Source organism: Mustelus asterias, chromosome 24 (assembly GCF_964213995.1).
Source record: "Mustelus asterias chromosome 24, sMusAst1.hap1.1, whole genome shotgun sequence".
NCBI classification, from domain to species: Eukaryota; Metazoa; Chordata; class Chondrichthyes; order Carcharhiniformes; family Triakidae; genus Mustelus; species Mustelus asterias.
Genome location: NC_135824.1, coordinates 36173676 through 36185965, shown reverse-complemented (window position 1 = coordinate 36185965; position 12290 = coordinate 36173676). Strand labels below are relative to the sequence as shown.

The following is a 12290-nucleotide window of genomic DNA, read 5'->3' as shown; positions in this document are numbered from 1 at the left end:
TGTCCCTGCTCTGATAAAATCAGAAGTGGTTGGGTTTGAGGTGACTTGGGTTTAAGATTTAAAACCTTTTTAGATCCCATCCAATCCAACCCATCTTTTTGGGGAGGTTAAAATTCACCTCAATATAGAGCCACTCAACAAAGCAGTCAATGACTGGATCTTTGAATGGCAGCCAGAATAAACAGGCATGGCATTGGTTTAACCTTTCAGCTGATCGGCAGTATTGGCTGCACACTGCCCTAGTCCCAGCTTCGGTCTTGTCCTCACATGCTGCTTGGACCTGTGACCCATAGGCAGGAGACTGAAGTTAACACCAGCACAATATCTGGAATTGTATCAGAAATAAATAGTCCCTGGTGTATAATTACTGCACCATTTAACAAATTTCATACCAGATCGAGAAGACATTGTCCAAAGGTTAGGTTGATTGGCCAGGCTAAATTGCCCCTTAGTGTCGGGGGACTAGCAGGGTAAATACAAAGGGCCTGGGTGGGATTGTTGTCAGTGCAAGCTCAATGGGCTGAATGGCCTCTTTTTGTACTATAGGGATTCTATGTCTCAGAACAAACATTTTTATTGAAAATCTGTTGATTTTATGTTAATATGGAACAAATAATATCTCCAGTTTTGTACATTTTGCTGGTTTTGGGGGATAAACAATGCAGTGGATACCTGGGGCACCAGGACAGCAATACCTGGCTTAGGGTACCAGCAGTATCAAACACTAAAAAGGGCATTTGCAGCACCTTGTTGCAGCTCTTAAATTTCTGAGTGTTTCATGTGTAGCAAAGCTGATCAATCCAGAAAATCATAGAATCCCTACAGTGCAGAAGGAGGCCATTCGTCCCATCAAGTCTGCACTGACTCGTCAAAGGAGGTTCTTATCCAGCCAGCCCAATGCCCCCTCCACATCCCTCATCACCATAACCACCATGGCCAATCCACCTAACTTATACATCATTGTCCCTCTAAGGGACAATTTACCGTGGCCTATCCACCTAACCTGCGTGTAAATGGAAGATGCAGCACTGCACATAGGTGAGAATTATGTGCAGAGGCCTGGGTTCCGTCGATTAATTGCTCAGTAGAGATCTGCTCTCTTACACACTTGTTAAAACGCAATGTTAATTTGCAGGGCTGTCACAACCTTCTGGATCTCCAATCCAAACAATCATCTTATCAACAACGCAGCAGCAGGAGCTCAGGTAAGGTTTATTTTGTTGATTTTTTTCCAATCAGCTTTTGAATGTCAAAAGAACTGGGTTTGTGTTTCAAATTTGCTCTGTATACCCTCTCTTTTCATCCAAGTCATTGGGTCTCTCCCACAAGTGGATCCCATGACCCAGGAGTTGACCTTTATGGCCCAGGATGTAACCATGATGCCATAACCTGGAAGTAATAGCAATGATAGTAATAGCTTTTAAAATAATCTCTGATAGACAGACAGATGATCATTTTTGTGAAATGAGCCCAATTATTAAACGGGCTGGTTTATAAAGAAACAAAATTGCATGAATAGTAAATCTTAGCAGGCTTCATAATTTAATAAAACTCCTTGCAACATCCAAGGTTGGCAATCACACCATCCTGCCCCTGCCAATGAGCTAAATTCATTACTCGGATGAGAATGTGAATAGGCAGGATTGGCTTGCCAGCTCTAAATTTAAAAACATCCATACTTTCTAAGCGTGCCAACTCAAACTAATCTCAATTGTACTGCACAATTCTCTTGCTCCTGAGCTGCGAAGACAAGGTCGATTCTCGATGTTTTGATTCAGTCTCTGCTCTGTGCCTAGAGTTTGGCCAGTTAAGCTGGTGATCAGATATACTACATCCTCCCAGGAATGAATTTCCAAGAGATCACTGAGCTACGTTGAGAGAGCAGCTTTCAATCCTCTTTGAAATGCTGATTGAAAAGAAAGAGGAAGAATTAGTATTTCTAGAGCATTCTTCACAACTTTAATCCATCCCAAAATACTTTACAGTCAATGAAATGCTTTTCTATCTTTATTCTTTGGAATATGGGTGTCACTGGCAAGGCAACATTTGTTGCCCATCCCTAATTGTCCTTGAACTGAGTGCCTTGCCATCTTAGAGGGCAGTTAAGAGTCAGCCACATTGCTGTGAGTCTGGAGTCACATGTAGGCTAGACCAAGTAAGGATGACAAATCACCTTCACATGGTCCACCTCCAACACCCTTCCCTTCCTTGACTTCTCTGTTTCCATTTCTGGTGATAGACTGACCACCTATAGACATTAATGCCCACAACTACCCTGACTACAGCTCCTCAACCCCATTTCCTGTAAGGACTCCATCCCATTCTCCCAGTTTCTCCGCCTCTGTCACATCAGTTCCAGTGATGCTATCTTCCAAAACAGGCCTGCCTTTTTCCTTAACTGAAGTTGCCCCCCCCCCCACTCTGACAGAGCCCTCAACCAGATTCAACCCATCTCCTGCACCTCTGCTCTTACCCCTTCCCATGGCACCTTCCCTTTCAATCACAGAAGATGCAACACCTGTCCCTTTGCCTCCTCCCTCTTCACTGTTCAAGGTCCCAGACACTCCTTTCAGTTTAAGCAGTGTCTCACTTGCACCTCCTTCAATTTGGTCTGAGGAGGGGAAGTGGGGGGGCGTACAGAAATCTAAGCTGATACTCCAGTGTCTAGAGCGAATACTGTCCAGTTAGTGGTGTGGTCTTTCAGATGGTGGCACAGTGGTTAGCACTGCTGCCTCACAGCGCCAGGGACCTGGGTTCGATTCCGCTCTTGGGTGACTGTCTGTGTGGATTTTGCAGGTTCTCTCCGTGTGGGTTTCCTGCGGGTGCTCCGCTTTCCTCCCGCACTCCAAAGATGTGCGGGCTAGGTTAATTGGCTATGCTAAATTGCCCCTTAGTGTCCAAAGATATGTAGGTTAGGGGATTAGCCATGGTGAATGCATGGGGATAGGGTGGAAGTGATGGCCTGAGTGGGATGCTCTTTTGGAGAGTGTCATAGAGGTTTGCAGCATGGAAACAGACCCTTTGGCCCAACTTGTCCATGCCGCCCTTTTTTAAAAAAAAATCCCTAAGCTAATCCCAATTGCCTGCATTTGGCCCATATCCCTCTCTACCCATCTTACCCGTGTAACTGTCTAAATGCTTTTTAAAAGACAAAATTGTACCCGCCTCTACTACTACCTCTGGCAGCTCGTTCCAGACACTCACCACCCTCTGTGTGAAAAAATTGCAGAGTGGCGCAGACTCGATGGGCTGAATGGCCTCTTTCTGGACTGTAGGGATTCTGTGGTTCTCTAAGATATTAGATAAAGGCTCTGTCTGCGCTCTGAGGTGTGAAAGGTCCCAGGACACTATTGGAGAAGAGGAAGGAAGTTCTCAGTGTCCTGGTCAATATTTATTTGTCAATCAACATCACAAATAGGCAGATTTCTGCTCATGATCACAATGCTGTTTGTGGGCGCTTGCTGGGTGCAAATTGGCATCGTATTCCCTATGTTACAATGTGGACCGCACTTCAAGAGTATTTCACTGGCTGTAATGTGCTTTGAGATGTCTGGTGATCATTAAAAGCACAAGTCCTTTTTTTTAAAGCAAATCTCCTGGCACGCTGAATAGTTAAAAATCCCAGCGTGTAACTATTATACAGTGACGGGCAACCGAAGCTAGTGAGTGGTCCGTATGAGTGGCCCTCCTTCATCTCGGTGGGCCACAAGATTGGAATTGGGCTTGTTCACTAACCGTGACTCAATGGATAAGATTAAATACATTTAATACACGCCGGATATTTCGTATGGAGTAACGGAAAACACTTAATCATGAATAGAACTATCAACTTCAAATGATAAAAACAAAATAAATATTTACACAAGTCAATATTGGGCACAGAGAGAGCGCACAGCTCTCTCACACACCTCACTTCACTTGCCCTTGCTTTATGCGTGAATCCCCCCCTCGACCGACCCTCCCCCTCCTCGACTGACCCTCTCCCCTCGACCGACCCTCTCCCCTCGACCGACCCTCTCCCCCTCGACCGACCCTCCCCCTCCCCCCCGACCGACCCTCCCCTGTGCATGAGTAATGGTCAATAAAGTGTCTCGTGGGCTGCACTAAGTACCCTGCTGGGCAACATGTGGCCCCGGGCCACAGGCTGCCCACTAATGCTTCAAACTGTTCCCATCCTGTCGCTTCCTCAGTCAGCCTGCAGAGTTTCTGAAGCCAGCGAGGGTCACTGGAATAGCAGGGTCTGTTTGCCAATCCGTGGTCTTGCTACATACTCTGCATTTGATATTTCTCCCTAGGGGATATTCCAACAGAGCAGGTCCGTACTCAGTCCGCTGAGAAACCTGCCCTCCCATCAGCAGTTTCAATGGAAATCCCCAAACTGAAAGTCAGAGGTGTGAATTAGCCACTCAATCAATTTACCAGCCAAGTGGCGAAAGTGTTCCTTACAGTTTTGAGTGAATGTTTTATTTTGAAGGAGGGGGGGGAATTAATTTATTTCCGAGTAAATATACACTTTGTCAAATCGACACAGCTCCCACCAGCAGGCAGACAGGAGTGGGCTGTGTTGGATGACACTGACTCGAGGGATTTATTAGTTAACTACGAATGGTAATGGTACAGGACAGTCAAAAAGCATCCAAATAAAAAGATCACCAGCCTAAAATGGCAAGAGAACTCTTACCCTGCATAAACAGGGTCTTGAAGAGTGTCGTCATGGCAAGCAGTGAAACTGATTTACAAAACTCACATGATGTATTGACTGACATTAGAAAAATATCCAAAAATCTGTCGCGCTGGCAGAGTCCCAACCAATAGCCTTCAGGGAAGGAAAGCTGCTGTCCTTGCCCAGTCTAGCCTGCAGTCATCTGTAATTAACCTCCACAATCTATTTAAACTTCCACTCCCACAGGATATTGAGCAACACCATTGAAAAGAGGTAGGCCAGTTCGGGAACTGAATATTACAACTGTGTGCTCGAGAGTCTAGATCCCCTGTTAGCAACATTTTGCTAGGTCAGTGAGTATTTAATTTTTGAACAATGTATACACTGGCAATTTTTAATGTTTCTTGTTCTCCGTCCCGCCCCAGGATGTGGGAATTTGGTTTATCTTCCACCGAGCTCCGACTGGACAATCTGTGGGTCAGTACCCGGAGGGTCAGTCTGAATTTACCCCCCTGGGGGTATTTTATAACAACAGGGTGCATTCCAATTTCAAGGTGAGTAAACCCCCATATCACAAAAAATAATATTGTCTATATTTAGGGTTTCCAACTGCGATTAACTGAGTTCAATTCCAGCCTCAGGTCATCGTCTGTGTGGAGTTTGCATGTTCTCCCCGTGTCTGCATGGGTTTCCTCCCACAGTCCAAAGATGTGCAGGTTAGGTTGATTGGTTACACTAAATTGCCCCTAGTGTCAGGGGGATTAGCAGGGTAAATGTGCGGGTTACAGGCATGGGGCCTGGGTGGGATTGTGGTTGGTGTGGACCCAATAGGCTGAATGGCCTCTTTCTGCACTGTAGGGATTCTATTTCTATGATTAAATGTACCCCTGTATCATCACTTGACTTGACCTTGCACTCCAGCCATTAGTTGGCCAACCCATCTATCCCTGTCGTGCACTGCCCTCCTACACAAACTGGGAAGCAAGAAGACTCATTACCCAATCGCTTGACGCTTCACTGTCAGCCAAACACCATTTCTTTCCCCATTTTTCTATATTTTTGTGTCTGTAAAGAGAAATGTTCAAAGAACATGTTTGAAAAATGGTCTTTTTCAATGTCCTGGTGATTTTTTTTGTCAGGGCCATAGGCACAGCTTTCCCTACCTGCGGCCTCGTCATTGGGTATGGAGCCTCTGGCTGTGATACTGACCCCCTCCACAGATTGGCACAGTGGTTAGCACTGTTGCCTCACAGCATCAAGGACCCGGGTTCAATTTTGGCCTCGGGTCACTGTCTGTGTGGAGTTTGCACATTCTCCCCGTGTCTGCAAGGGTTTCCTCCGGGTGCTCCGGTTTCCTCCCACAGTTCAAAGATGTGCGGGTTAGGTTGATTGGCCATGTTAAATTGCCCCTAGTGTCAGGGGGATTAGCAGGGTAAATAGGTGAGGTTACGGGGATAGGGCCTGGGTTGGATTGTTGTCGGTGCAGGCTCGATGGGACTGTAGGGATTCGATTCTATTCTATTAAGGCACTGACAGTCAGTGAGAATACGCCCCAATGCCAGGCAGTTCCCAGTGGAGTTCGCCCCTTCTCCCTCATTCAGCTCTTAACTAGCCATTAATGGGTGCCTACTGCTGTGTCTGCGGGATTGAGAATATTCTGCCCTGTTAGAAATGCCCCCTGATCATAAACTGGATCTCCTTGTATTATAGACCCAATAAACATCTCATTATCGTCAATATCCTTTGATTATTGGGAGAGCCTTTTCTTTCTTGCACAGAATCCCTCCTAACATGGCCTTGGAGCCCAACTGCAGAGCTGCTCGGCTCTCCACAGTGCGGGCAAGGATGAATCTTCTTACTTTCTTAGGACTGCCTGCTCGTTCTTGCTTGCCTTTTGTCCCTAGCTGCCTGTATCTGCATTTTGAATACCCTCCCCTGTAACATTGGGCAAGAAAAATATCATTATGAATGAATGTTTAAGTCAATATTGGAAAGTGTAAAGCAAATTAGAGACGAGAAAGGGAAAATTATTATACGGAACACATGAAAAATGCCGACGGAACAAGAACTCTAACAGAAATAAAATCCAGAAGTTTTTCACATCTGGAGGTGGGCAGGGAAATTGCAAAGAAAGCAATGAGAATGAAGGAGTTGGTTGAAGGCAGTGGAAAGGTGCGTTAAGGTGAAAGAACCTCAGTGGGTCTGGTTGATGAGACAAAGCTGCAGATTTAGAAAGTTGGAGGAGTTTGAATGTAATGAAGGTTTCAATCGCTTACAACCCAATTCACCTCCTGTCAACTTCAATGATGCATCAACTCCGCATGAGGGTGGGAGGTCTGATCCGAAATCCTGTTTTCTATCAGATGTCAGAGTTGTGTGTTCTATCTTTTGTGGATTTCTTGTGCAATGAGAGCCAGGCTCCAGTATTGATCATAGAGAATGGTTTTGTTGTGATGTTTTTGATCGATTCCTAACCTCTGATAGGTTTCTGCTCCCCTTTTCCCCAGGCTGGACTCTTTATTGGCAGTGGAGTGAAGACAACGAAGTCTGATGCCGATGATCCCAGGGAGGTTCTTTGCAAAGTCGACTTTGCAAGGTATACCGGAATCTTATCTTGATGTTCAAATGAATTGTTATTCATTTCACCTAAAAGTCGTGCCATTATTTTTTTCCCCTGTTTAGGGTCACTATATAATGAGCGCAGGGCCAAAGAGTTCAGTTAAAGTGATCTATGTTACTTCAATTGTGTTCAGTTCAAGCTATTTGGGTTTGATTTGTTGTACACATGCTGTGTACTTCACTTCCTGTGTACTTCACTTCCTGTTCATGTGAGACTGACTTTCTATAGCTGCACGAGCTGTGGGATTGATAGAATTCTTTCCTGTATATTAATTCCTGGTGGCAATTGTTTTGTTTGAAATGTTTAATCTTGGTGTTTGGAATTTATCTTTTGTTGAAGGATGCTCAGAGCTGTTCTTGGAACCAAAGCCAGCAGTATTTTGTCAGTGCAGAACGAGGCCATTCGGCCCATCGAGTCTGCATCGACAACAATCCCACCAGGCCTTATCCCCATAACCCCACATATTTACCCTGCTAATCTCTCTAACCTACGCATCCTGGGACACTAAGGGGCAATTTAGCATGGCCAATCCACCTAACCCTCACATCTTTGGATTGTGGGAGGAAACCGGAGCACCCGGAGGAAATGGGCAGCACGGTAGCACAGTGGTTAGCACTGCTGCTTCACAGCTCCAGGGACCTGGGTTCGATTCCCGGCTTGGGTCACTGTCTGTGTGGAGTTTGCACATTCTCCTTGTGTCTGCGTGGGTTTCCTCCAGGTGCTCCGGTTTCCTCCCACATTCCAAAGATGTGCGGGTTAGGTTGATTGGCCATGCTAAAATTGCCCCTTAGTGTCCTGAGATGTGTAGGTTAGAGGGATTAGTGGGTAAAATATGTAGGGATATGCGGGTAGGGCCTGGGTGGGATTGTGGTCGGTGCAGACTCGATGGGCCAAATGGCCTCTTTCTGTACTGTAGGGTTTCTATGATTTCTATGAAACCCACACAGGCACTGGGAGAACGTGCAAACTCCACACAGACAGTGACTCAAGCCGGGAGTCGAACCCGGGTCCCTGGAGCTGTGGTGTTAACCGCTGTGCCACCATGCCGCCCCATGGTTCACCCATACAGAAGGCCAGTCTGTGCCTCTCAATATCTTTGCAAGCAGGACAAATAGCCAGTGTTATCACCGGTGTCATTTTGCCCTTTGATTTCAGGTACCGTGACAGCATTACCCACACAATGATTCAATGCATGTTTGATTGATACATACACTCATCACACATTTTCCAGTAGAATTATTTCTTATTGTTTTCACCCGCTGTCTAAATTCTAAACTTTTAGTCAATGTTAGGAGTTTTGAAGGTTAGATGTGCTGCTTAAAATATGGCCCAAGATCATTTATGTTTGTTAAGTAGGGTGGGAGGTTTGAAAACATTTGGATATTTAGGCCCAGAATTTCTCTGCCACAGTAACTTCGTCTGAAGTGCAGGAGAAACCCTTGATTATGGAGTGAGAGCTAGGTAACTAGCCATTGTTCACAAGGGAACCTAGATATGTCTGTCTGTTAGAGAGAATCAAAGTGGTTATGTGGCTTGAAGAGCCACTTCACATCAAGCATGAGGCAAGATAAAGAGGTGGACCTCCTTGATCTACCACAGCTAGTCTGCAGGTTGAACCCATGTCATTGGCATCATTCTGCATCACACCCTAGCCATCTTGCCAACTTGTGTGAGAGGAGCTCCCAGGAAAATATGCCCATAAACTGAGGATAAAGATGGGTGCATTTGATAATAATTAGAAATGGATTCCATTCTGACTATTAAAGCTTCCTGTTCTGATCTATCCTTGTCAGAGGCCTTGTTCTTAAACACCTTCTTGATGTATTACAAATGAGATTCGAATAGAATCCATGTGAGCATAAGTTGAGTGAAGTTATACAAGTTGCCATTACTGATAGGCTTTGATGCTCATTCGCGATCTCTTCCCTTCGAGAAAAGAGGTTGCAGTTCACTTCCCCCATGGTTAACATTCATGGAAGATTCCATCATTGGCTTTTGCTAAAAACTGAATTCACCGAGATCTAGTTTTTGCTCCTGTGATGACTTCGGTCAGGCTAATGAGGTTGGCCTGCTGAAGTATGAACTCCCTGATGAGTCCTAATTGACGATACAATCTGGGAGCCTCATGTTCCATATTTAAAGCAGGCATGTCAGTCTCTCTGCCTGCTGAAGCAGGAAGCAACCGAGGGTGAGAGCTCTGTTGTATAGTATTCTCTTGCAAATAAAGAAACCTTGGTGATGGGACCTTTGCTCCCGTGGAGTTATTACAGCTACCTTCTCCAATCTACATAACTCCTCAACTCTGCTCACACTGTCCATTGTTAGGGATTTGGGAAGAAGAACAAGATTTTCCAAAGTGTCATCCACAGAGTAAGTTCACAGATTTCCAACAGGAATAATCAGGGCATTTCTTCAAACACAGCGTCTGGGTGATTGATCAGTGAATTTATCCTACTGGTCCATTTTTTTTCTGTTAAGCCTTTTGTGTAGCGTGCTTTTGGTGCTTGGTCCTGTGCTTTGTTGCTGTGTTTTACATCCCCCAATCTTTTGCTCTGGTTGAACCAAATGCACTATCATTACTGATGAAAGTAATTGGAAATGTGACCCCTTTAAAGAGAAGGTGGCACAGTGGTTAGCACTGCTGCCTCACAGCGCCAGGGATCCGGATTTGGATTAGAAGAGATACTAGGAGGTCTGGCAGTAGATAAGTCGTGTTGAGGTGAGATGCTTCCTTGGTAATTGAGGAAAGTAAAGGAAGAAATTGTAGAAGTGCTGGTCAGAATGTTGCAATTGATCTTAGAAATATAGGTGATTAGAGTAAAAATGTATTTATTAGTTAGAAGTAGGCTTACATTAACAGTGCAATGAAGTTGCTGTGAAAATCCCCTAGTCACCACACTCTGGCGCCTGTTCAGGTACACTGAGGGGGAACTTAGCATGGTTAATACATCTAACCAGCACGTACCAACCGACACAAGAACAGCTTCTTCCCTGCTGCCATCAGACTTCTGAATAGACCTACCTCACGTTAAGTTAATCTTTCTCTATACCCTGTAACACTACAGTCTGCACTCTCTCCTTTCCTTCTCTCTGAATGGTATGCTTTGTCTGTATAACACACAAGAAATAATACTTTTCACTGTATACCAATACATGTGACAATAAATCAAATTCATAGAATCATAGAATCCCTACAGTGCAGAGGAGGCTATTCGGCCCTTCGAGTCTGTACCGACTCCCTGACAGAGCAGGCCCTCTCCCGACCTTATCCCTGTAACTCCAGTCATAACCTGTGATTATCCCTCTCTCCACTCGCATTGTCTGTATCTGGAAAGACTTGATTACCTGTAAAGACTCGCATTCCAACCATTATCTTGCAATTGCGTCTCTGTCTATATATGCCGTGTTTGTGAACCCAACTCTCCACTCACCTGAGGAAGGAGCAGCGCTCTGAAAGCTCGTGACTCCAAAAAAACCTATTGGACTTTAACCTGGGGTTGTGAGACTTCTTACTGTGCCTACCCCAGTCCAACGCCGGCATCTCCACATCCAGAGATCTAGCAAGGCCAATCCACCTAACCTGCACGCCTTTGAACTGTGGGAGGAAACCAGAGCACCCGGAGGAAACACAGGGAGAACGTGCAAACTCCACACAGACAGTGACCCAAAACCGGAATTGAACCCAAGTCCCTGGCGCTGTGAGGCAGCAGTGCTAACCACTGTGCCACCATGCCATCCTGGTCGAATGGCCTCCTCCTGTCCTCAATGATTTGATGTGCTGGAGTGGGAGATGAGGCCACAATCTGACTCCAGGGTAAGAATGCTGCTCTGAATCAGAGCCAATGCTGAAGTAAGAAAAAGTCACCCAAATTCTGCAGTTAGTGGAACTCTCCCATCCGGGACTAAGTCCTGTGGTGGGGGAAGGGACGGAGTGTTTCCCACTGCAAAAACTGATGGGAAACTGTGCTATCTCTTCTGTCCCCGGCATAATTAGTTATGCACCTGGGGGATTTTCACCATCTTCTGTGATGGGGTGGACTTGATGGCGCGTGTCCTGCCACCATACTTGGGTGCCATATTGAAAAGATATCCCTCGTCACTGACCCACCATTGAAGAGAAAAGGGGGACACCTAAAAGAATGAATCTCCGGGAACACTCTGACTTTCTCAATGCCACTGAAGCTGGAAGACTCACCTGATGGATGCTCCCCCCACCCATTGCTGTGGCGTTCCAGGGTCACCGGCAACCTCTATCCTGAACTCTGGAGGCAACCTCAGGCCTTCTTCAGGCAAGTCCCAACTTTTGCATGCCATGCCAGTCCAGGTGTGTTTTGGATTGCCGTTTGTTTCCTGCTGGCATCACAGAGAATCGGGCTTGGGGTCAGATTCCGGTTGGGCCTTCATTTGCATTCCATTAGTGGGATCCAAATCAGTTCCACATTGGCCTCCAGCCGGATTCCTGACCCATCGTGGCGGGCACCAGCCGAAGATCCTGCGGTTTCCCCAGATCTGCCATTGAACCCACCGACGGATGCATGGGAGAATTCCACCATTGCTTCATCCTTACCATTATTTGATTTGGCGAGTGTAAAATGCTGCATTATTGGTTTCGAAGATGACATTGATTTCCAGAGGACATGTCAATATGTGCAGTTTGCAGCAATAGGAAAAGATTCAACCTTCTCGTTTAACACTGCAAAAATATTGTAACACCTCAAAGTTTCTCCATTTCCACTGGCCATTTTCCTCTGTAATGATGAAGCCGAATGCTAAATGTTTGCTTCATTCATTTGATGAAGGGATTGTGACCGGCAGCACTTTAAAAAAATGTTTAATTTGCTTTTGTGCTTTTTTTTTCCTGACTTGTGTCCGACTGATAACGAGGCACCCGTGCTTAAAGCTGTCGTAGCCTTCTGTTCCTGCTGAGTTTTGGCTTCTGATGTTGATTAAGTGCTTAGGGCCTGTGTTCCGGCCTTTGTTGATGACAAGAGCATCTGTTTCCAAGGC

At 45.7% G+C, this 12290-nt stretch overlaps 2 protein-coding genes across 3 annotated transcripts in view; both read left to right on the top strand.

The window, feature by feature from the left end:
* The window catches only part of cemip (cell migration inducing hyaluronidase 1), a 257616-nt gene that overhangs the window by 23106 nt on the left and 222220 nt on the right, over nt 1–12290 (top strand). The window lies entirely within an intron of this gene.
* Nucleotides 1–12290, top strand: part of LOC144511312 (cell surface hyaluronidase CEMIP2-like) — a 165913-nt gene that overhangs the window by 81219 nt on the left and 72404 nt on the right. Inside the window, exons 11-13 of the mRNA XM_078241555.1 lie at nt 1136–1205; nt 5089–5217; nt 7171–7259. Of these exons, the coding sequence (XP_078097681.1) occupies nt 1136–1205; nt 5089–5217; nt 7171–7259 (288 nt within the window). The remainder of the gene's footprint in view (nt 1–1135; nt 1206–5088; nt 5218–7170; nt 7260–12290) is intronic.